General features: G+C 40.8%; 1 protein-coding gene and 1 pseudogene across 1 annotated transcript in view; one reads left to right on the plus strand and one right to left on the minus strand.

The window, feature by feature from the left end:
* Positions 1–4,242: 4,242 nt before the first annotated feature.
* Positions 4,243–5,126, minus strand: LOC130869701 (ADP/ATP translocase 2-like; annotated as a pseudogene).
* A 4,317-nt stretch (positions 5,127–9,443) lies between these two features.
* The window catches only part of LOC130868220 (vomeronasal type-2 receptor 26-like), a 36,538-nt gene continuing 19,352 nt past the window's right edge, over positions 9,444–26,629 (plus strand). The window contains 3 exon segments of the mRNA XM_057760476.1: positions 9,444–9,652; positions 12,591–12,882; positions 17,914–18,711. Of these exon segments, the coding sequence (XP_057616459.1) occupies positions 9,444–9,652; positions 12,591–12,882; positions 17,914–18,711 (1,299 nt within the window).

Here is a 26,629-nt window from a genome sequence, read left to right on the forward strand (position 1 = left end):
TATCATTTAGTAGGCTGCCTTTTTGTGTTATTGACTGTGTCCTTTGTTTTACAGAAGCTTCTCAGTTTTAGGAGGTCCAGTTTATTTATAGTTGCTGTCAGTGTCTGTGCTACTGGGGTATTCTGTGCTAGGAAGTATTCTCCTGTGAGCATGCATTGATGTCTACTTCCCACTTTCTCTTCTATCAGTTTCAGTGTGGTCAGATTTTTTTCTAATAATTTTTTATTACTTTATAAATAATGCCATTCAAAATTCCACTTCCTCCCCTCCTCCCACATCCCTCCCACTCCCGTACTTCCCCTTCCCCTTGCCCCTCCAGTCTTAAGAGAGGGCAGGGTACCCTGCCCTGTGGGAAGTTCAAGGCCCTCCCTCCTCCATCCATGCCTAGGAAGGTGTGCATCCAAATAGACTAGGGCCCTAAAAAGCCTGTACATGCAGTAGAGACATATCCCAGTGCCATTATCATTGGGTTCTCAGTCATCCCCAATTGTCAGCCTCATTCAGAGGGTCCAGTTTGATCCCACGCTCATTCAGTCCCACTCCAGTTGAATTTGGTAAGCTCCCATTAGCTCAGGCACACTGTCTCAACCCTTCACGTTCCTGACTTCCTTGCTCTTCTTCTCCTTCCTTCTGCTCTTCAACTGGACGTTAGAAATTTAGCCCAATGCTTTGATGTAGGTCTCTGTCTCTATCTCCATCTGTTGCCGGATGAAGTTTCTATGGTGATGTTCAAGATAGTCATCAGTCTGACTAAGGGACAAGGCCAGTTCAGGCACCCTCTCCTCCACTGCCCAGAGTTCTAGCTAGGGATATCCCTGTGGACACCTGGAAACACCTCTAGAGTCAAGCTTCTTGCCAACCTCAAAATGGTTCCCTCAATTAAGATATCTTTTTACCAGCTCCCACATACATCCTTCCTCCATCTCAACCAATCTATTCTCCAAAGCTCTCCCCAACCCTCCCCTTCTCCCTTCTCCCTCCAGCTCTCCCCTTCCTCTCACCCCAGACCATCCCCATGCTCCCAACATTTGACTGGCGATCATGTCTACTTCCAATTTTCAGGAGGATTTATATGTCTTTCTTTGGGTTCACCTTATTACTTATCTTTTCTAGGATCATGAACTATAGGCTCAATGTCCTTTGTTTATGGCTAGAATCCACTAATGAGTGAGTACATATCATATTCATCTTTTTGTGTCTGGGTTATCTCACTTAGGTTAGTGTTTTCTATTTCCATCCATTTACATGTAAAATTCTAGATGTCATTGTTTTTTTACCACTGAGTAGAACTCTAATGTGAATATGTGACACAACTTCTTTATCCATTCTTCCATTGAGGAGCACCTTGGTTGTTTCCAGGTTCCGGCTATTACAAATAGTGCTGCTATGAACATAGTTGAACAAATGCTTTTGTAGTATGATAGGGCATCTCTTGGGTATATTCCCAAGAGTGGTGTTGATGGATCATGAGGTATGTTGCCTCCCAGGTTCCTGAGAAACCGGCACACTGATTTCCAAAGTGGTTGCACAAGTTTGCATTCCCACCAGCAATGGATGAGGGTTCCCCTTACTCCACATCCTTTCCAGCATAGGTTATCATTGGTGTTTTTGATTTTTGCCATTCTGACAGGTGTAAGATGGTATCTAGAAGTTGTTTTGATTTTCATTTCCCTGATTGCTAATGAAGTTGAACATGTCCTTAAATACATTTTGGCCATTTGAAATTCTTCTGTTGAGAATTCTCTGTTGAGTTCAGTACTACATTTTTTAATTGGGTTAATTAGAATTTTAATGTCTAGTTTCTTGAGTTCTTTATATATTTTGGAGATACTACCTTTGTCTAAGGTGGGGTTGGTGAAGATCTCCCATTCAGTAGGTTGCCATTTTGTCTTAATGACTGTATCCTTTGCTTTAAAAGCTTCATAGGTTTAGGAGGTCCCATTTATTCATTGGTGCTCTTATTGTCTGTGCTACTAGGGTTAAACGTAGGATGTGGTCTCCTGTGCCCATGTGTTGCAGTCCACTCCCCAATTTATCTTCTATCAGGTTCAGTGTGGACAGATTAATATTGAGGTCTTTAATCCATTTGGACTTGTGTTTTATGCATGGTGATAGATATGGATCTATTTTCATTCTTCTACAGGTTGACATCCATTTATGCCAGCATCATTTGTTAAAGATGCTTTCTTTATTCCATTGTATAATTTTAGCTTCTTTGTAAAAAATGAGATGTTCATAAGTTTGTGGATTAGTATAATGGTCTTCAATTTGATTCCCCTTTCAATGTCTCTGTTTTTATGCCAGTACCAAGCTGTTTTCTTTACTGTGGCTCTGTAATAGAGTTTGAAGTCAGTTATGGTAATGCCTCTGGAAGTACTTTTATTGTATAGGATTGTTTTGGCTATTGGGTTTTTTGTTTTTCCATATAGAGTTGATTATTGTTCTCTCAAGGTCTGTGAAGAAGTTTTTGGGATTTTGATGGGAATTACATTCAATCTATAGATTGCCTTTGGTAGAATTGCCATTTTTACTTTGTTGATCCTACCAATCCAACCGCATGGGAGATTCTTCCATTTTCTGGTATCCTTTTCAGTTTCTTTCTTCAAAGCCTTAAAGTTCTGGTCAAATAGATCTTTTACTTCCTTGGTTAGAGTTACCTCAAGATATTTTATGCTATTTGTGGCTATCGTGAAAGGTGATGTTTTTCTGATTTCCCTCTCTGCTTCTTTATCCTTTGTGTATAGGAGGGCTACTGATTTTTTTTTTTTTTTTTTTTTTGGTTTTTCGAGACAGGGTTTCTCTGTGGCTTTGGAGTCTGTGGGGCTACTGATTTTTTGAGTTGATCTTGTATCCTGCCACATCACTGAAGGTATTTATCATTTGTAAGAGTTCTCTGGTAGAGTTTTTGGGGTCACTTATGTACACTCTCATATCATCTGCAAATAACCAAAATTTGACTTCTTCCCTTCTAATTTGGATTCCCTTGTTCTCCTTATGTTGTATTATTGCTATTTCTGGAACTTCAAGCACTATATTGAAGAGGTATGGAGAGAGTGGATAGCCAATGCAAGAATTCCTCCAACATCCTGAAAAGAAACATGATAACAACAGAATTCAGCAAAAACGCAATAGGAAGACTTGAACATTCTAACACAGAAGAAACAGAAGAAATCAACTTTAAACATAACTTTATTAAAATGATGGAGAACCTTAAACAGGAAGTGAAAAACTCCCTTAAAGAAATGGAAGTGAAGACCAACAAAAAGTTAGAAGAAATTAATAAATCCCTCAAAGCAACCCAAGGAAACAAAGAAAAAGCAATCAAACAGGTAAAGAAAACAGTTCAAGACTTGAAGACAGAAACGGAGGTAATAAAAAAGAACACAAACCAAGGATGGATGGATATAGAAAATGAACATGAACTACAGAGACAAGTATAACCATCAGAATACAAGAGGTAGAAGAAAGAATATCAGGCACTGAGAATACTATAGAGGAAATAGACTAACTAATCAAAGAAATTGAACAAATCCAACAAATTCTTAACACAAAACATCCAGGAAAAAAAATAATCAAACTGAGGTCTGAAATCAACAAAATAGAAACACAGAAAACAATCCAAAGAATCAATGAAACAAAGAGCCGGTTCTTTGAGAAAATCAACAAGATTGACAAACCTTTATCCAAACTAATCAAAAAGCAAAGAGAGAACATGCAAATTAACAAGATCAGAAATGAATGGGGGGACACAACAACAGACACTGTGGAAATACAGAGAATCATTAGGTCTTACTACAAAAGCTTATATGCCACAAAGTTGGAAAATGTAAAAGAAATGGACTTGTTTTTAGATAAGTACCATTTACCAAAATTAAATCAATACCAGATGTACAATTTAAATAGACCTATAAGTCGTGAGGAAATAGAACCTGTATTAAAAACCTCTCAACCAAAAGAAGCCCAGGACTTGATGTATTTTTTTTTGTGTTTAGATATTTTTTATTTCTTCAGGTTTTATTATCAGGAATGGCTGAAATAAAAAATATAATTGAGTCCCATCATTTTTGCCATTATGGAAATAGCTTTAAGAGAAAACTGATCAGATGAATATTATTGCTTCCCATTTTTCAATTGGTAAATAGTTGCCATTGATAAAACAAACAGCCCAGAGAATCTGAGAATTTTCAAGATATGGTGTTTTATACAACATGCCTGTTCTCGAGGAGAACACCTACAACATAATTATGTGTACTTCTTGATCTCATCATACAAGACAAGCACAAAGGCACCACCCATGCCCCTGAGAACGTCGGACCATGCACCCTTGAAAAAGACCTTGCTTCCTTCATCACGAGCAATCTTCCTTCAGCAGTCGATCGTGCCTGTGTCCATGATATCAGTTCTTTTGCGTCCTGACTGCATCATCATATGGCGAACTGTGTCAAAGCATGCCAGCAACAGCAGTGACAGACTGTGCAATCATTCAGCTGATGAAGATATGAGTGTTCTTGGGATCTGGAAGCATTCCATTTGCAGTGTCATAGATGCCAAAGTAGGCAGCTCAGTAGATGATAATGCCCTAGACTGACACATTAAAGCCTTGGTACAGTCCCCTAATCCCATCAGGTTTGTAGATCTTAACCAGGCAGTCACCAAAGCCTTTGAATTCCCTTTCAGCTCCAGCTTTGCCCACATCAGCTGCTAGACGGGTAAGGGCAAAATCAAGAGGGTATACAAAGCACAAGGATGTGGCCCCAGCAGCAACACCTGATGCCAGGTTCCCTGTAAAGTAGCGCCAAAACTGGGTCCTCTTGTCCACACCACCCAAAAAGATCTGCTTGTATTTATCTTTGAAGGTAAAGTTGAGAGCCTGGGTGGGGAAGTATCTGGTGACATTGACCAGGTTACTACGCCAGAAGGACAGGACTCCCTGTTCCTTGGGGATACAAACCCACACGGTCTATAATGCCATTGTATTGCTTATCTGCCGTGATTCTCTTGCTGGCATGCTGCACCTGCAGCTGCAGCTTGACCCGCTCGATGGGTGCTATTGCCGTCTTGGAGATGGCCGTGGCCACTCCACCTGCCAAGAAGTCCTTGGCAAAGGACACAGCAGCATCTGTCATGTTGAAAGAGAAAGAAAAGGCAGAGGATCCCAGAACAGGACTGGCTTGACAACCGGCTTTGGATCCCAGACTCTGGGGAGACCTGATGGTTTTAATGCAGAATTTTATCAGAACTTCCAAGAAGAGCTGATACCTATACTCTTTAATGTGTTTCACATAATAGAAACAGAAGAGTCATTGCCAAACTCTTTTTATGAAGCTACAGTCACCCTGATTCCAAAACCACACAAAGACCCAACCAAGAAAGAGAATTACAGACCAGTCTTACGCATGAACATCGATGCAAAAATTGTCAATAAAATACTGACAAACAGAATCGAAGAACACATTAAAAAAATTATCCATTACAATCAAGTAGGCTTCATCCCAGACATGCAGGGCTGGTTCAACACATGAAAATCTATCAATGTAATCTATCATATAAATAAATTGAAGGAAAAAAACATATGATCATTTCATTAGATGCTGAAAAAGCATTTGACAAAATTCAACACCCCTTTATGATAAAGGTCTTGGAGAGATTAGGGATACAAGGTTCATTCCCAAATATAATAAAAACAATATACAGGAAGGCAACAGTTAACATTAAATTAGATGGAGAGAAACTCAAAGTCATCGCACTAAAATCAGGAACAAGACAAGGCTGTCCACTTTCTCCATACCTCTTCAATATAGTGCTTGAAATTCCAGCAATAGCAATAAGACAGCATAAGGAGATCAAGATTTGAATTTGAAAGGAAGAAGTCAAACTTTTGTTATTTGCAGATGATATGATAGAGTACACAAGAGGCCCCAAAAACTCTACCAAAAAAATCCTACAGCTGATAAACACCTTTAGTAATGTGGCAGGATACAAATCAACTCCAAAAAATCAGTTGTCCTCCTATACACAAAGAACAAAGAAGCAGAGAGTGAAATCAGAGAAACATCACCTTTCACAATAGCCACAAATAACGTAAAGTATCTTGGGCTAACTCTAACCAAGAAAGTGAAAGATCTATTTGACAGGAACTTTAAGTCTTTGAAGAAAGAAATTGAAGAGGATACCAGAAAATGGAAGGATCTCCCATGCTGTTGGATTGGTAGGATCAACATAGTCAAAATGGCAGTGCTACCAAAGGCAATCTATACATTGAATGCAATTCCCATCAAAATCCCAACAAAATTCTTCACAGACCTTGAGAGAACAATAATCAACTTATATGGAAAAACAAAAAAACCCAGGATAGCCAAAACAACCTATACAATAAAGGTACTTCTGGAGGCATTACATTCCCTGACTTCAAACTCTATTACAAAGCTACAATCATGAAAACAGCTTGGTATTGGCATAAAAACAGAGACATTGACAAGTGGAATCAAATCGAAGACCCAGATATTAATTCACAAACCTATGAACATCTGATTTTCCACAAAGAATCCAAAACTATACAATGGAAGAAAAAAAGATATTTACAAATAGTTCTGGCATAACTGGATGTGAACCTGTAGAAGAATGTAAATAGATCCATATCTATCACCATGCACAAAACTCAAGTCCAAATGGATTAAAGACCTCAATATAAATCTGACCATAGTGAACCTGATAGAAGAGAAAGTGGGAAGTAGACTGCAACACATGGGCACAGGAGACCACGTCCTATGTTTAACCCTAGTAGTACAGACAATAACAGCAACAATGAATAAATGGGACCTCCTGAACCTAAGAAGCTTCTACAAAGCAAAGGACACTGTCCTTAAGACAAAAAGGCAACCTACTGAATGGGAGAAGATCTTCACCAACCCCACATCAGACAAAGGTCTGATCTCCAAAATATATAAAGAATTGAAGAAACTAGACATTAAAATTTTAATTAACCCAATTAAAAATGGGGTACTGAACTCAACAGAGAATTCTCAACAGAAGAATTGCAAATGGCCAAAATATATTTAAGGACCTGTTCAACTTCATTAGCAATCAGGGAAATGAAAATCAAAACAACTTTCAGAAAAATCTTACAACTGTTAGAATGGCTAAAATCAAAACCACCAATGACAGCCCATGCTGGAGAGGATGTGGAGGAAGGGGAACACTCATCCATTGCTGGTGGGAATGCAAACTTGTGCAACCACTTTGGAAATCAGTGTGGTGGTTTCTCAGGATATTGGGAGTCAACTTACCTCAGGGTCAAGCAATACCACTTTTTGGAATGTACCGGAGATGTTCAATCATACCACAAAATCATTATAACATGAAGGCTGGGCTCGTTTGTTTGTTTGTTTGTTTTTTCTCCATCAGTGTTGATTTTAAACCTTGCTGGAATAGTAGTTGTACTTGCATACCTTATCTCTTAATTTCTGTTGCACATCTGTCCCAGACCTTATGGTTTTCATGGTTTTCATTGAGAAGTCAGGTATAGTTTTGATAGGTCTGCCTTTATATGTTACTTGAGCTGTTTCCTTTACAACTCTCAACATTCTTACTTTACTCTGTTTGTTTTGTGCTTTGTGTAGTATATGCTGAGGGGTCTTTTTTTGGGGGGGTCCAATCTATTTGATCTTCTGTTGTCTTCTTGTCCCTTCATAAGTATATATTTATCTAGGTTTGGAAAATTTTCTTCTATGATTTTATTGAACATATTTTCTGTGTCTTAGAGCTGGATTTCGTCTTTTTCTCCTATCCCTATTATTCTTAGCTTTGGACTTTCATGGTATCCCAGATTTCTTGGATATTTTGTGTTTAGAATTTGTTGGTTTTATCATTTTCTTTGACTGATGAATCTATTTTCTCTTAGTATCTTCAACACTTGAGATTTTCTCTTCCACCTCTTGTATTCTGTTGGTTATACTTGCCTCTGTAGTTCCCATTCATTTATTCAGGATTTTCCATTTCCAGAATTCCCTTGGTTTGTATTTTATTTATTGACTCTATTTTAGTGTTCAAGTCTTGAACTGTTTGAACTGTTTGGTTTGTCTGTTTGATTGTTTTATTTTCTTGTTTTTTTTGGGGGGGGGGTGGTTTCTTTAGGGATTTATTGTTTTCCCAATTTTTGTGTGTGTTTTTTCCTCCATTTCTTTAAGGGAATTTTTCATTCCCTCTTTAAAGATCTCCATCATTCCCATAAAGTTAAATTTCAAATAATTTTGTTTTCTGTCTTCTGGGTTAAGATAATCAAATCTTCCTGTTGTATGATACTGAGTCCTGGTATTACCATGTTGCTTTCCATTGACATCTACCCATCTCTTCCTCTACTCGGTACTGGCAGTGTTTTGCCTCTTAGTTGCATCCTTGCAGTTGCTGTCTGTGTCTCTGGGAACTGTTCTGAGTCTTCTCTGTACTGTGACTGTCTGTGTTTGAGTGAGCTGCTGAGATCTCCCTTGGCTCATTCTCTTTGTCTGCTTTCTTGATTCGCTCTCTTTGTCCACTTTGTGCAGTCACACCTTGTTTTTTCACGTTCCTCTCGTTGGTTTTGCTCTGTAGTTGGAGCCTGTGTTTAAGAGTTTCTCTGAGGTCACTGGGGATAGAAGGGTTTGGGGTGGAGTGGGACTTGTAGCTTGCAGGGTTTGAAGGATGGGATGGGGTCTCCTTCTGACTTTATGCTGATTTTTGGGATCACACATAGGTCATCAGCCTTGTGTATCAAGTGAATTTACCTGAACACCACCTTGGCAACCTTGAAATCTGTTTTCAAATCGTAGAAAAAAAGGCTCAGTATCTTGGGAAGATCAGTAATGGCTCTACAAAGACATGAATATTGTTTTCTGGTGTTTGGCTGTGTGTATTTCCATATTGTGCTAGATAAACTTTTCTGAAAATTTCTTAAGGAACAGCAAAAATCACCCAGAACATAGTGGATCAACACAGGGGAGACAGTTGGGAGTCTATTCAGGAGGTATAGAGTGTGAACAATGTACTAAATATTTCACTTCAGTTACTGGGCTGTTTGCTTCTTGTACTCACCTGGGGTTTCTCTACCAAACATTGTCCTGAGCACAGCTGCTCCTGGGCTTGCAAGTCCCTCAGGAGACAATCAGACCCATATTGCCTTTCCTGCAGTCAGTAAATGATGCCCAAAACTGTGACCTTGGATGCAAAGAGTCTATGAAGACCCAGGAGAAGGGAATAAAACTTTTAATGACTCTGGGATTTAGTGGTCACCCACCTCCATCATGTCATGATCAATATTCTTCTCACAGTCTGCAAACCTAGAATTCCCAGTGTGGTCTTAGCTTTAGGCCCTTGATCAAGAACTTTCTCCCATATAAAAGCCCCCTTCACTGCAAGCTACTGCTCCATATGAGGCTTTCCTGTCACTGATTGCCTGGTGCCCAGCAGGCATGTGGCTGTGTACTCTCTTCCCTGTTCTCTTTGGCTGTGTCTCTGTGTCTGCTCTTTCTGCACCAAGAGCCTGGCTGTTGTCAAGGCAGAGGCGTCACTTTGACCGTCCTGGGGATGTAATGGTGGGAGGCAGCTTCTCCATCTTTGATCTCTCTATTGGTACCTTGTCTGACTTCACTGTCCCACCATCTGGACTGCTGGCTTCAGAGTAAGTGTTGGATGTGGAATGGGAGTCTCTGAAACCCAGCAGCAGCTTTACAAGGTTGTGTGAAGCCTTGGATAGGGGTTGATTCTCAGAGTCCCGGCTAGATGGCCACCACCTTCTCTGTGTATTCATGCAGTAGCTCTGTTGTTCTCCTTTTACATCACCTCTGTCTGCCTGTCTGTCTTATTTGTCCTGGACTGAAGTAGGGGTGCCCATGTACTGGGTGTAATGTCTGCCCTCCACAGGCCAGGTGGGGCTTCTTGATTCTTCTGTATATCCAAGGTTCTTAAATAGTGTCTATGTAGATGTATTTGCTGAATGGATTAATGTGTAAATAATAGATTTTCATCATTTATCGTCCCCGTAATTTCTCTGTGCTGTGTTCCTTTTGCTTGTTATTTTTTTCTAAGCATTATGGACTCTGCAATTCACTAGGTAGTCAAAGATGACCTTGAATATCTGATCTCCTGCCTCCCCTTTCCCAGTGACGAGATGATGGGCTGCACCACCACATTCAGTCCATGAGGTCCTGGAGATCCAGCTCATGACGTGAGCCATATGAACAGTTCCACTTTTGGATATAATCATTCCAGCTTTTGTAATATACTTTAGTTTCTAAAACAAGCTTTTTGGTTATTATTTATTTTTTAAATGTTTGTATTTAGCTTTATTGCTTTTAATTGAGCATAGGACACATAGCTGTACTCTTATCACTCAGGAAGCTGAGGCAGGAGTATTATTAGTTCCAGGCAAGATTGGGGTACACGATGGGACCCGTGTCAAAAACCATTTAAGAGTGCTAAAAAACTAAAAAGTAACATCCATCATTTTTATTCAGTCACAAATGCAAGAGATTTTTATTACTGTGTTTTCTCACTTGAAATCATTTATATTACTTTTTTTTGAGATAGTATCTCACTTTATGTTCTGACTACTCTGGGACTCCTTGTGTAGTTCAGGCTAGCCATCAAAACAGGACTGCAAGCACAAGGCAACACACTGGCCCCAATGGCTTGCTTTTGAGTTTTCTTTTATTTCTTTCTTTTTATTTTTTGAGAGAGGGTTATACTGTGTTCATGAGGCTAGACTAGAACTCAGTGTCTGTCTTCCTGCCTTCAAACTTTAATGCAGTCAGATGTGGTTCTGGAGAAGTGGCTGATATATCTTGATATGCAGGCAACAGGAAGTAGACAGACTCACTGGGCATGGCTTGAGCATATGGAAACCCTAAAGCCTGCTTCTAAAGTGACCCTCTTCCTCACACAAGTCCACAGCTATTCTAACAAAATAATCCTAATAGTGCCCCTTAATTTGGGGGCCATTTTATTTCAAAACATCACATTCCACTCCCTCACCCCAAAAACTTGTAGCCATATCATAATGCAAAAATGCATTCAGTCCATTTTCAAAAGTACCCATAGTCTATTACAGTTGCAACCTTATTTAAAAGTCTAAAGTTCAAAGTCTCTTCTAAGATTCATGCAATGTCTTAACTGTAATTACCTATAAAATCAACATCAAAAAGCAGATCATATATTTCCCGCATACAATGGCACCATTCCAAAGCATAAGAGAGGGAACATAGTGAGGAAATACTGGACCGAAGCAAGACAGAAAACCAGGTGGACAAACTCCAAACTCTGCAATCCATGTCTGATGTCCAAATACTCTTTAGATCTCCAACTCCTTTCAGTTTTGTTTACTGCAACACACTTGTTTCTCTTGGGTTGGTTCCATTTTCTGTTTGTAGCTTTGTTCAGCAGGAATCTCATGACTCTGACATTTCCAACATCTTGGGTTCTCCAAAAAATTCCAGGGTTCAAGGTCACAGCTTCATGCAGTGGCCTCCATTTAAGGACACCTGCCTGTCCTCAGCAGCTTTCCTTATTAGTGGGGAAGGTTTCATAGTGCCTTACTTCTCTCCTTAACTCTAAAGCCAGAACCATGTGACTGAAACTGCCAAGTTCTGCTCCTTGCTGGGGTTGGAACATGGCCCTCATATTCAGTTACATCTTCCCCAGATTTCTGTCCTTCACTGCCTAAGCTTGACTATTCTAGATTTTGCTCTGTAGACCAGGCTGACCTCAAACTCCATTTTTCTGTCTTTTTTTTTTTTTGATAGTTTTTCTCTGTGTAGCATTGACAGTTCTGGAACTCACTCTGTAGTCTATGCTAGCCTCAAACTCATAAAGATTTGCTTGCCTGTGCCTCTTCAGTTCTGGAATTAAAGGCATGCACCGCCCGACCCAGCTGTGACCCTTCCATTTTACCCAAGGCTGTCTGTGTGGCTGCAGGTATGGAACTCTGTACTGAAGTTTGTGGATTCACCTGTTGGGAACATGACTGACTACAATGAGTGTCTTTTCCCCAGAATATATCCATTGCGAATAGTTCAACAGGGAATTGTAGGGTCACAGATGGAAATTTCCCATGCATGATTGGATTTTGGCAGGCTCACATGTCTGTTATGTCCAAATCATGTACCAAACACAGCATTTCACATCTCTTCTCTCTGACTTCTGGCTCTTACTATGAGCAATTCTGAAATAGATGTTAGTTACTGTTAATTCTAGCCAAGTGTACTGTGCAATAATTTTTTTGTTTGCTTGCATGAAACCCGGTCTGTATCTATGTAGCTAGCTCTCGGCACCTGGATTTGACTCTACCTCTAGAGTGCTGGGATTAAACAAGTGTGCCACCACACCCAGCCTGTTCAATAGATCTTCAGGTATCCATTCTGTCTTCTGAAACTGTCCCCTCTGATTACTGGCTCCACATTCCCTCTGGCTCCCCTTTGAGTATTCTGAACTGTGCTCCTCTGCACATCGGTGTAGAAATACTTGTGGAGATGTTGTTCTACCTGTATCTCTTGAGTCCCTGTGTTTATTCTTGTTCAGTTTACCCCATCATGAGGGATAAATGTGGGCTTCTCTTCCCTCAGCGTTTCCAAGTGGGGCTACCGGGTGGCCCAGAGTTTCGTCTTTGCCATCGAGGAGATCAATAGGAGTGCTCACTTGTTGCCCAATTTGACTCTGGGCTTCTCCATTCGAAACTCTGGGGACTCAGTGCATGGAGCCCTCTACCAGACAATGAGCTTTCTTTCGAGGCAGGAGGAGCCCATCCCCAACTATACATGCCAGCATGGCTCTCCTCAGGCTGCTCTGGTTGGGGATACACGGTCATCCCTGTCTGTCTCCATGGCCAGACTTCTGGGGCTGTACAAGTTTCCCCAGGTGAGTTGCTCAAGCCTTCTTCCTTCATGAATGTAGTGCAGTCCCTTAATGATGATAGAGAAACAGATGGTGATGGCCACAGGCGTGAGCAGCTCTGCTGTGGAGCCAGGCTCCCTGCACGTATTCTCCATGTGCAACATGGTTCCCCTCCATATACATATAAAGATAGTTTATAGAGAACTGGCATCTCTCTCATTGACCAGGAAACTGAGAACATTTCTTTTTTATTTAAGAAATATTTTAAAGATTTATTTATTTTTATGTGTATGAGTATTTTACCTTCATGTATATATACATGTATGCATATATGTAAATTTTATACACACATATGTGTGTATACATGCATCTATCTATATTTATATGCACACATGTATTACATGTGTGCCTTATACCCATGAAAATCAGAGGAGGACATGGAATTCCCTAGGATGGCGTTACAGATGTTTTAACACTGCCACATGGGTGCTGGGAATTGAAACTCAGTTCTCTGAAATAGTAATAAGTACTGTTAACCACTGAACCATCTCTACTGCATTTATTATTATTATTATGATGATGATGATGATGATGATGTGTGTGTGTTTTGTGTGTATAGTCAAGACCAGTGCCATTGTGCCCATCTACATGTTCGAAGACACCTTTTGGGAGTCAGTTCTTTTCCTTTACATTCTGGGAAGTAAATGCAGTTTTCCAAACTTGGTGGTAAACATCTTTACCTGTGGAGACATCTTCCCAGTTCACTGAGAAAACAAACAAACAAACAAAAAAGAAAATTAAAAAAACCAGCTTATCAGGCATCTCACCTGGCTGTAGCTAGCAGAGCTTAGATTTGAGTCTAGAAATTTGAGCTCATGCCAATGGTCTCTTCTACCTCATGGATATTCCCATCAACCCATCCATTATTGTCATTCCCACAGGGTGGCCATATATGGCAAACCTCAGTTTATAGTTTTGAAGAGGTGACTTCAGGATAATTTATCTATTTAAGTTGAATGATTTACTGACTTTTATCTTAGCATGATTACTGTAGGTGATTTGGAAAATTTTCTTTTTCCTTTAAAGAGACACTTCCCTCAAGCCCATGTCACCACATCCCATCATTCCTAATCTGAAGCAACCTCTAATCTAATTTCTGTGTCTGTGGATTTGGTTTTTCTGTTCATTTTACATACTGGATTCACACTATAGGTAGGTGTCTGGCCTGGCTTCTTTCACTGAACATGACTTAACTTCATCCATGCGCTAGCAAGTGCCAACATTTCTCTCCTTAAGAATAATTATAATCTTATGCATGTAAAGGCCATGTATTGTTTATCCTTTTATCAGTTCCTTTACCTCTGAATATGAAATATGCTCATGTGTTTGTAGACTTATCCCCCAGGCCTGGGCCTTTCTTAGAAGGTTTTTAAACCTTTATTAGGAGAGCCATTGGAGGGAGGGATTCAGGCTTAAATTGGTGGTCCCATTTTCTGTATATTCTCTGCTTCCTGTTACACCAGGGCCACATCTGCTTCCACCGAGCTGTTCTCTGCCATGTGTACATCACCCCATGGATTGTATTTTCCCAAACTGTGAGCCTAAGTCAGCTCTTCCTCCCTATCGTTGCTCCTTGTCACGTGTTTCTCTTACACCAGTTAGCCATCACTACCACAGTTGCTTCCTCTTTGCAGCTGTCATGCATACTGTTTCTGTGAATATTTGACTATAGGGTTTTTTATGTTCCTATACTTTTGGTTATTTTAGCAATGTAGATAAAATTGCTGATCAATTGACAACTCTGTTGAACCATTTATTCAATCACTAAAATGCTTATAAGACTTTCCTTGCTGTGACAGACATGCCTGAAAGAAACAGCTTAGGAGAGGAAAGATTTCTTTTGGTTGAATTTCTGCAGTTTCACACCTGTGTCATTGGATGCCTCCGTTCCTGTGCCTGTGCTAACACAGAGCTTCATGGCAGAAATGTGCGGTGGGACAGACACTCCAGTGGTCAGAAGGAGAGAGACAGAGTCACCAGGGCACAGCTCCAGAGATCTGATTCCTCCAACCCACTTTCCATGGGGTCTATAAAATGGAATCTCTATGACTCCATTTGATCAGATCAGAGCCATCATGATCCAATCACTTCCCAGAAGCCCATCTTCTGTAACTCAAGTGTCCAACATGTGAACCTTCTGGTAACATCTCAGATTCAAACCATCATAGTCCCTAAGGCTCTGGGATGTGACTCTGTTGCTAGAGCACTTGCTTAGCACACAAGGCCCTGGTTCTTATCTCTAGTGCTGTTGTAATACAGCAGTCAAGAGGTAGAGACAGGAGCATCCAGTGGGCCATATTATTCTTAGCTATATATTGATATTGAGGCTAGCCTTGGCTACATAAGACCCTTTCTCTTTCTGTATATGCATATATACAGACATATATAGATATGTATATATATTCAGCTTTACTTTTTAACATAAACATTGTATGAAAATTATGATTTAAATCCATTTGCTTTTCTCTATGAAATCTCTAAATTGGAGTAAATTCCAGTCTCTTTGTGTGACTCATATTTTTACATTTTTTTTTCCTGCCAGATGGGCTTTCCAAGTCCTATGAAGCTGGGACCATATAATTCACAAAATCGTATCCAAAGTCTTATGTATAATCTCCTTAAGATAGATTCTCATTAAAGTGCTTCTGAACTGTAGGGTCCTGTAAAGTTTGTGATTGTGTTTCTTGAGACAGAGTCTTAACCTGAAAACCTAGCTTGCTTAGAACTCGCTATGTAGAATAGGATGGCCTTGAAATTGCGGATCCATTCTCATGCCTCAGCCTCCCAAGTGCTCCACTGTAGGTGTGTTTCACCAAGCCTGGCTGAAGGAAGGTTTATTTCTTTCTTTGAAATTCTGGCATAGTTAATGCATGTGTGTCCATGAGTATATGCCTCTGTGTGTGTGTATGTGTGTGTGTGTGTGTGCGCAAGTGTGTGAACCCTTGCATAGGTATGGAGGCTGTAAGAGGCCATCTGATGGCCTACTTTTCCCTCTCCACTTATCACTTTGAGGCAAGCTCTCTCCCTTAATTTAGGACGCATGTTTCCTTGGTGAGGCTGGAAGTACCTTCCATCAAACATCCTGACTGCACCCTTCTTTGAGCTGATGTTGTAACCATGAAAGGGATGCCTATCTTGTTATGTGGGTACTGGGATCTGAGCTGTATCCTCAGGATTTTTCAGCCAGTGTTTTTAACCTTTAAGCGTATATTCATCCCATCACAATTTGGCACATCTTAATGATTAACGTCTCCATTTCTTACTCTGTGTATAGTGTCATGTACAAAAGAAAGATTTATTTATCTTATTTCAGGTTTGTGTTGTGTGTGTGTGTTGAGACTGCAACTCTCCATGTAGCCCAGGCTTGGACTTCTGTTGTCCCTCTTTCCTCTGAATCCTAAGTGCCATGCTCTATCGTGTCCTGAACAGAAAATTAATACATTAAATGCACCTCAAGAGCTTCTAGCTTTTAAACTTGTTGGGCTGCCTGATAAGGTTCAGTTAAATTTCAGTTTCAGGAACTAGAGAGATGGTTCAGAGGTTAAGAGCACTGTCTGTTCTTCTAGTGGACCCCTTTCAATTGCCAGCACCCACATGGTGGCTCATAAGTATCTGTAACTCCTTTTCCATTAATGGAAGTCCTTCTGTCCTCCAAGGGCACCAGACACACCTGTGGTGCACAATCATGTATACGTACAGTCAAAACACTCATGCATGGAAAATAATACAAATTTGAATATTGAGGAAAGAGTGAATTATTTATAATCTAACTTTAAATTTCCATAAACTATAATTTATTATTAGTTATTAATGTCTTTAATGGAGTAAGCTTATACAAAAATGATCATCGTTTGTCTGTAATCAAAACTTACTGAATATCTTCTATTTTATTGCATAGGCTGTCATGGCCACCCAAATGAGACTGAGACAGCCTTATCCTTGCATATGAACCACCAGGGTCTCTGTGTTAAGACAATAAGTCTTTCCACATCTTGTAGTGGCAGGAGAAGATTTTGCACTCATACCCCGATGCTGAGCAGCCACATTCTGTGTCCCTCAAAACAAACACAGACACAGATCCCCAGTTATCACATCTTCTAGAAATCTCTCTTTTGAAAATATGGTGTCACCTCTTCCTCAACAACTTGACAAATCAGGCTCCTATTTGTCTGGAAGCTGGAAAGACTCACATTAGTGGTGTGATAAGAGCTGATCATTGTTCGTGCCTGTTGGTTCTACCTGGGACCCATTGGTTCCTACTAGGGACAGCAAGATGGCTGATGGTGTAAAGATGCTAACCAAGTGTGATGACTTGAGTTTGAACCTCTGGAACCCATGTGGTGGAAGAGAACTAGTCCCCACAATTTGTTTTCTGACCTCCACACATATACTGCCAGACAACACACACACACACACACACTACACACACACACACACGAAAATGAAAAAGAACAACATCACAGCTGTGTGCTAACCAGAGAGTCACACTAATTCAAACTGAGGTGCAGGAACCAAATATGAGGACATAGGTGAAGGACAGATACTGAGAGGAGAGCAGGTAAGGCTTCATTCATTGAAGTTTTGGGTTTCATTCCAGAAGCCAAAGGGCTGTGTCTGGGATGAGCAGCCAGTGAGAGGCCACAACTGCTTGTAGGACCATTACAATACAGGATGCTTAAGTCCTTTCTTAAAAGTTACTTGTGTTTTAAAATTAATATACATTCATGTGTATGTTTATATATGTGAGTCTATGCTACAGTTGTAGGAGAAAGCCAGAAAAGTGTATCAGATTTCCTGGATCTGAAGTTATAGGGAGATGTGAGACACCTGGTGTGTGCTAGAACTTGAACTTGGGTCTTCTACGAGAAGAACAAGGGCTCTGAACTGCTGAGCCATGTCTCTAGCCCCCTCCTTCCCACCTTTAAACCAGATCATCAGCCTATGCATAAGTCCCGGTCTCATTCACCCGTCTATTGTCTGGTTTTTCTTTGACAGATCAGTTACTCATCCTCACTACCCAGCCTCAGTGACAAGATCCAGTTCCCATCTTTCCTTCGGACCGTGACTAGTGACCTCACATCTTGCCGTGTAGTGACCCAGCTGATCATTCACTTTCAGTGGTCCTGGGTGGTCATTCTGGCCCATGATGATGACTTTGGGCAGCAGGCCAGCTCTCTGGCCAATCAGGAGCTGAGTCCAGCTGGTGTGTGCATTGAGTTTACTCTCCATGTCCCTTCCCATGAGTCCATGGGGAAAATTGGAGAGATTGTCCAGAAGATGCAGAAATGCACAGCCAGGGCTGTTCTGGTTTTCCTAAGTAATTCTAATATCCAACTCATTCTTCGCGGCCTATTGGGTGTCCTTGTCTCAGGGCAGGTCTGGGTAAGCAAGGACAGTACGCACATGGCACTTGCCCTGTCTATTCCAGGCATTTCCCAGGTACTGTTTGGCACATTTGGCATTCTGTATAACAGCAGCAGGGCTACTGGCTTCCCTGAGTTCCTTGCTAACCTACGCCCCAGCCAGACTCCAGAAGACATGTTTATAAAGAAGTTTTGGGAGATCACCTTTGATTGCACATGGCCCCACCAGAGCATCACAGTGACAGAGGGTGTCCATCTCTGCTCAGGGAATGAGAGTCTGATAAACAAGCAGTACCCTTTCCCAGAAGTGAGTCAAATTGATGCTGCTTACACAGCTGTCTACAGCATTGCCCATGCCCTGCAAGACATGATAACCAGTGGACAACAGGATGGGAAAAGTACAGATTCCCAGGACTTCCAGCCCTGGCAGGTGAGAGAGACATGTTTGCAGTTCGTGACTGCGGGATGGTTGGGGAAGAGAACATTGATTCTGACTAAGCTATAGAGGTGCAGCTGACTGTATACTTTAGCAAGGATGTTTCATACTTGTTACTGAGAGGCTTCTTAGAAGGAACAGTGGTCAAGGAATCCATACTATATGTGGGATCTCAGAACAGTCCAGTTCCTATGGGTCGCCTGATTTAACCAAAACAGGATACCTAGTAAAATTAGTATTTCACATAACAATAAATATGTGTTTTCTTTCCTGTCCAGCAGTTCCTGAATAAACACTCAGAGGCTTATATTAATTATAAAAGTTTGATCTATTAGCTTAACCTTATTATTAACTAGCTCTTACTTTTAAATTAACCCATATCTATTATTTTATATTTTACCATGAGTTTGTGGCTTGTTACTTCACATCTTGCTGCTTTGTCAGCTGCTGGGAGTTTTTAATACCCCAAATTTAAGCTTTGGTAAAAGTGGATGACTTTTAGTATAGATGTGCTGCAAATCAGAATTTCAAACAGATATCAAATGCCATTTATTTTTCAGTTTTTGGTGTATGGTACATGTATATGCGCACATGTTTGTAGGCATACAGGCACATGTGGGTGGGATGTACACTTGTACATATTTGTGGGAATATCTGAGGATGACAAGGAATCACCTTTCAATCATTCTTCCATCTTATATTTTGCGGCATGTTTTCTCACTCAATTCCAGAACTTGCTGATGTGTCTAGTCTCGGTAGTCAGCTTTTTCATGCATCTCCTGTCTCCACCTTCTGAGTATGTAATTAGAGAATGGCTCACACATCCACTTGAAATTTAAGTGGGTTCTGTGTTTTGAAGCCTGATCCTCAGGCTTTTTGACAAGTGCTTTAATCACTGAGCCATATCCAAAGCCCTTACTTATTATTCTATTTAAATATTATTGATAATTTAATACATGTGTATAATGTATGTTGGTCATTTTCCCCTGAGTCTTTGTCTATCTATCTGTCCACCTGCCTGTCTCTATGTATTTCCATCCATCCATCCATCCATCCATCCATCCATCCATCCATCCATCCATCCATGCATCCACCTATTCATCATTCACCTCATCCATCTATCCATCATCTATCTATCATCTATCTATCATCTATCTATCTATCTATCTATCTATCTATCTATCTATCTATCTATCTATCTATCATCTATCTATCTATCCATCCATCATCTTTTTGTAGCTGCTCAGGGTATCTTAGTTCAAGATATATAAGAGGACCCCTGGAAGACATGTTGCTCACTGATGAGGTAAACAGTGAGAATGGTGCCCAAGGAGGAATTGTGTTTTCATTACTATCATTCAGATAACCCGAGTATATAGTGTGTGCCTGGTGAACATACATATGGTTGTAAACAGGAGGAACAGTGATAATTTTTGTCATTTGACTGGGGGTGACAGATTAAAATTTGCAGAAGGTCAGGCTTGGAGGTCCATATTTATCATCCTAGCACACAGAATGTTGAGGCCAACTTGGACTACAAAGGAAGATTTCATCACAAAATTAAAACACGTAAGTGTCAAGCTGTCTGTGTGTACTTCATGATGAGGATATAAAGTAGACTGAGTATGAACGAGTGAAGGGAAGTGAAATGCTGGGGTAGTTTTCTCTGTCAGCAAGTATCTGAGTTCCAGACAAGAGGATGAGAAGTCTCACCATGGGTAAAAATGATAGCATTGTAGATGGCAGGTCCAGCACGTCAGGGCCCTGAATGAGGACAAACAGAAGAGCCACAGGGGTGGGACTGATGAACTGTGGGAGACTGGTTGGAGTCATTGGGCAGTCTAGGTGAGCTGAGCCCAGTCTGTGGAGGTCTTCTTAGAGTTTGGAGTCTTTTGAGTGTGATGGGAAGACTGAGGACAATAGTGCACAGCCAAATGAGACCCTGGAGCAGAAACCACATTGTCATGTTTTTGGTTTAATTTTATGGCTGCTGAGATGGCTCAGTCAGCAAAGGACTTGTCGTCAAGCATTAGTTGGATTCCCAAATCCCACATGGCATCAGAAGGAGAAAACATTCTTGAGAGGTGTCCTCTATTTATACAGTGTGAGTTGTTGTCTGAGTTTCTGTCCGCCCTGGTTCTCCCAATTGTTAAGTCCCAAAGAAATCACACAGAGGTCTACATTAACTATAAACTGTTTGGCCCATTAGCTCAGGCTTCTTATTAACATTTATAAATTATATTAGCACATTATTCTTATCTATGTTAGCCATATGGCTCAATACCTTTTTCAGTGGTGTATTCACATTTTGTTTCTTCTGTGCTGGACATGACTCCAGAGGGATTTTCCCTCTTCCCAGAATTCTCCTGTTCTCCTTGACCTGCCTATACTTCCTGTCTTGTTGTCACGACTATACTTCCTGCCTGGCTACTGGCCATAAGTTCTTTTTTTATTTTTTATGGTTATTATTTTTTTAATTACTTACTTAATTTATATATTAAAGATGTCTGCCTCCTCCCCCATTCAAGTCCCCCTTCCTCATCAGCCCTAAGAGCAATCAGGGTTCCCTGCCCTGTGGGAAGTCCAAGGACCACCCACCTCCATACAGGTCTAGTAAGGTGAGCATCCAAACTGCCTAGGCTCCAACAAAGCCAGTATGTGCAGTAGGATCAGAAATCCATTGCCATTGTTCTTGAGTTCTCAGTAGTCCTCATCATCTGCTATGCTCAGCAAGTCTGGTTTTATCCCATGCTTTTTCAGACCCAGCCAAGCTGGCCTTGGTGAGTTCCCGATAGAACATCCCCATTGTCTCAGTGCGTGGGTGCACCCATCGCGGTCCTGAGTTCCTTGCTCGTGCTCTCTCTTCCTCTGCTCCTGATTTGGACCATGAGATTTCAATCTGGTGCCCCAATGTGGGTCTCTGTCTCTGTCTCCTTTAATCGCATGATGAAGGTTAATATTCAGGAGGGTGCCTATATGTTTTTCTTTGGGTTCACCTTCTTATTTAGCTTCTCTAGGATCACGAATCATAGGCTCACTGTCCTTTATTTATGGCCAGAAACCAAATATGAGTGAGTACATTCCATGTTCCCCGTTTTGGGTCTGGCTTACCTCACTCAGGATAGTGTTTTCTATTTCCGTCCATTTGCATGCAAAATTCAAAAAGTCATTGTTTTTTACTGCTGAGGAGTACTCTAATATGTATATATTCCATACTTTCTTCATCCATTCTTCCATTGAAGGGCATCTAGGTTGTTTCCAGGTTCTGGCTATTACAAACAATGCTGCTATGAACATAGTTGAGCATATACTTTTGTTGTATGATAGGGCATCTCTTGGGTATATTCCAAGAATGGTATTGCTGGGTGCAGGGTAGGTTGATCCCGAATTTCCTGAGAAACCGCCACACTGCTTTCTAAAGTGGTTGCACAAGTTTGCATTCCCACCAGCAATGAATGAGTTTGCCCCTTTCTCCACAACCTCTGCAGCAAAGGCTATCATTGGTGTTTTTGATTTTAGCCATTCTGACAGGTGTAAGATGGTATCTTAAAGTTGTCTTGATTTGCATTTTCCTGATTGCTAAGGAAGTTGAGCATAACCTTAAGTGTCTTTTGGCCATTTGAACTTCTTCTGTTGAGAATTCTCTGTTCAGCTCAGTGCCCCATTTTATAATTGGATTGATTAACCTTTTACGGTCTAGTTTCTTGAGTTCTTTATATATTTTGGAGATCAGACCTTTGTCAGTTGCAGGGTTGGTGAAGATCTTCTCCTAGTCAGTGGGTTGCCTTTTTGTCTTAGTGACAGTGTCCTTTGCTTTACAGAAGCTTCTCAGTCTCAGGAGGTCCCATTTATTCAATGATGCCCGTAATGTCTGTGCTGCTGGGGTTATACGTAGGAAGTGGTCTCCTGTGCCCATGTGTTGTAGAGTACTTCCCACTTTCTCTTCTATCAGGTTCAGTGTGTTAGGACTGATATTGAGGTCTTTAATCCATTTGGACTTGAGTTTTGTGCATGGTGATAGATATGGATCTATTTTCATTCTTCTACAGATTGACATCCAGTTTGGCCAGCACAATTTGTTGAAGATGCTCTCTTTTTTCCATTGTATACTTTTAGCTCCTTTATCGAAAATCAGATGTTCATAGGTTTGTGGGTTAAAGTCCAGGTCTTCTATTTGATTCCATTGGTCGACTTCTCTGTTTTTATGCCAATACCAAGCTGTTTTCAATACTGTAGCTCTGTAATAGAGTTTGAAGTCAGGGATGGTAATGCCTCCAGATGATCCTTTATTGTATAAGATTGTTTTGGCTATCCTGGGTTTTTTTGTTTTTCCATATAAAGTTGATTATTGTCTTCTCCAGATCTGTGAAGAATTTTGATGGGATTTTGATGGGGATTGCATTGAATCTATAGATTGCTTTTGGTAGAATTGCCATTTTTACTATGTTTATCCTCCCAATCCAAGAGCAAGAGAGATCCTTCCATTTTCTGGTGTCCTCTTCAATTTCTTTCTTCAAAATGTAAAGTTCTTGTCAAATAGATCTTTCACTTCCTTGGTCAGAATTACCTCAAGATATTTTATGCTATTTGTGGCTATTGTGAAAGGTGATGCTTCTCTGATTTCCCTCTCTGCTTCCTTATCCTTAGTGTATAGGAAGGCAACTGATTTTTTTGGAGTTGATCTTGTATCCTGCCACATTACTAAAGGTGTTTATCAGCTGTAGGAGTTCTTTGATAGAGTTTTTGGGGTCGCTTATGTATACTATCATATCATCTGCAAATAACGAAAGCTTAACTTCTTCCTTTCCAATACGAATCCCTTTGATCCCCTTATGTTGTCTTATTGCTATTGCTAGAACTTCAAGCACTATATTGAAGAGGTATGGAGAGAGTGGACAGCCTTGTCATGTTCCTGATTTATTTGGATGGCTTTGAGTTTTTCTCCGTTTAATTCAATGTTAGCTTTCGGCTTGCTGTAAATAGCTCTTATTAAATTTAGGCATGACCCTTGTATCCCTAATCTCTCCAAGACCTTTATCATAAAGGGGTGTTGAATTTTGTCAAATGCTTTTTCAGCATCTAATGAAATGATCATATTTTTTTTTCAGTTTATTTATATGGTGGATTACATTGATAGATTTGCGTATGTTGAACCAGCCCTGCATCTCTGGGATGAAGCCTACTTGATCATAATGGTTAATTTTTCTAATGTGTTCTTGGATTCATTTTGCCAGTATTTTATTGAGAATTTTTGCGTCGATGTTCATTAGTGATATAGGCCTGTAATTCTCTTTCTTGGTTGTGTCTTTGTGTGGTTTTGGTATCAGGGTAACTGTAGCTTCATAAAAGGAATTTGGTAATGACTCTTCTGTTTCTATGTTGTGAAATACATTAAGGAGTATAGGTATTAGCTCTTCTTGGAAGATCTGATAGAATTCTGCATTGAAACCATCTGGTCCTGGGCTTTTTTTGGAAGGGAGATTTTGGATAACAGTTTCTAATTCTTCGCAACTAACAGGTCTATTTAGATCGTTCACCTAGTCTTGGTTTAGCTTTGGTATATGGAACTTATCTAAAAAATTGTCCATTTCTTTTCCATTTTCCAGTTTTGTGGCATACAGGCTTTTTTTTTATTCTTTTTTAATTAAAATTTCCACCTGCTCCCCGTTTCCCATTTCCCTCCCCTCCTCCCAAATATTGCCCCCTCCCCCCAGTCCCCTCCCCTTTCCCCCGCTCCTCTTCTCCTCCCCCCACACCAGTCCCCCTCCCTCTAGATACTGAAGAGCAGTCCAAATTCTCTGCCCTATATTGCCCCCTCCCCCCAGTCCCCTCCCCTTTCCCCCGCTCCTCTTCTCCTCCCCCCACACCAGTCCCCCTCCCTCTAGATACTGAAGAGCAGTCCAAATTCTCTGCCCTATCTACGTCCAGGAAGGTGAGCATCTAAACAGGCTAAGCTCCCACAAAGCCAGTTCATGTATTAGGATCGAAACCTAGTGCCATTGTCCTTGGCTTCTCATCAGCCTTCATTGTCCGCCATGCTCAGAGAGTCCAGAATCAACCCATGCTTATTCAGTCCCAGACCAGCTGGCCTTGGTGGGCTTCCAATAAATCAGTTCCCCTGTCACAGTGGGTGGGTGCATCCCTCGTGGTCCTGATTTCCTTGCTCATGTTCTCCCTCCTTCTGCTCCTCATTTGGACCTTAAGAGCTCAGACCGTTGCTCCAAATTGAGTCTCTGTCTCTACCTCGATCCATCGCCAGATGAAGGTTCTAAGGTGATATGTAAGATATTCATCAGTATAGGATAGGGTCATTTCAGGTTCCCTCTCCTTAGTTGCCCAAGGTACCAGCTTGGGACATCTCCCTGGACACCTGCGAACCCCTCTAGAGTCTAGTCTCTTGCCAACCCTAAGATGGCTCCCTTAGTTAGGATATATACTTCACTGCTCCCGTATCCACCCTTCCTATATCCCAACCATCCCAATCCCCCGAGCTCCTCCCATCCTCCCCTTCTCATGTTTCTCATCCCATTTCCCCTTTGCCCCATGCCACCTCACCCGCAAGTTCCCAGTTTTTGCCCTGCAATCTTGTCTACTTCCCCTCTCCAGGCGGATGACTATACGATTTTCTTTGGGTTAACTTTCTTATTTAGCTTCTCTAGGATCACAAATTATATGCTCAATGTCCTTTATTTATGGCTAGAAACCGATTATGAGTGAGTACATCCCATGTTCCTCTTTTTGGGTCTGGGATACCTCACTCAGGATAGTGTTTTCTATTTCCATCCATTTGCATGCAAAATTCGAGAAGTCATTGTTTTTTACTGCTGAGGAGTACTCTAATATGTATATATTCCACACTTTCCTCATCCATTCCCCCATTGAAGGGCATCTAGGTTGTTTCCAGGTTTTGGCTATTACAAACAATGCTGCTATGAACATAGTTGAACAGATACTTTTGCCATTTGATGGGGCATCTCTTGGGTATATTCCCAATAGTGGTATTACTGGATCTTGGGGTAGGTTGATCCCAAATTTCCTGAGAAATCGCCACACTGATTTCCAAAGTGGTTGCACAAGTTTGCATTCCCACCAGCAATGAATGAGTGTGCCCCTTTCTCCACAACCTCTCCAGCAAAGGCTATCATTGGTGTTTTTGATTTTAGCCATTCTGACAGGTGTAAGATGGTATCTCAAAGTTGTTTTAATTTGCATTTCCCTTATCGCTAAGGAGGTTGAGCATGACCTTAAGTGTCTTTTGGCCATTTGAATTTCTTCTGTTGAGAATTCTCTGTTCAGTTCAGTGCCTTATTTTTTATTGGGTTAATTAGCATTTTAAAGTCTAGTTTCTTGAGTTCTTTATATATTTTGGATATCAGACCTTTGTCTGTTGCGGGGTTGGTGAAGATCTTCTCCCAGTCAGTGGGTTGCCTTTTTGTCTTAGTGACAGTGTCCTTTGCTTTACAGAAGCTACTCAGTTTCAGGAGGTCCCATTTATTCAATGTTGTCCTTAATGTCTGTGCTGCTGGGGATAAACGTAGGAAGTGATCTCCTGTACCCATATGTTGAAGAGTACTTCCCACTTTTTCTTCTATCAGGTTCAGTGTGTTCAGACTAATATTGAGGTCTTTAATCCATTTGGACTTGAGTTTTGTGCATGGTGATAGATATGGATCTATTTTCATTCTTCTACATTTTGACAACCAGTTCTGCCAGCACCATTTGTTGAAGATGCTCTCTTTTTTCCATTGAATACTTTTAGCTCCTTTATCAAAAATTAGGTGTTCATATGTTTGTGGGTTAAAATCAGGGTCTTCTACTCGGTTCCATTGATCGACTTCTCTGTTTTTATGTCAATACCAAGCTGTTTTCAATACTGAGGCTCTGTAATAGAGTTTGAGGTCACGGATGGTAA

The sequence above is a fragment of the Chionomys nivalis genome, chromosome 2, assembly GCF_950005125.1.
Source record: "Chionomys nivalis chromosome 2, mChiNiv1.1, whole genome shotgun sequence".
NCBI classification, from domain to species: Eukaryota; Metazoa; Chordata; class Mammalia; order Rodentia; family Cricetidae; genus Chionomys; species Chionomys nivalis.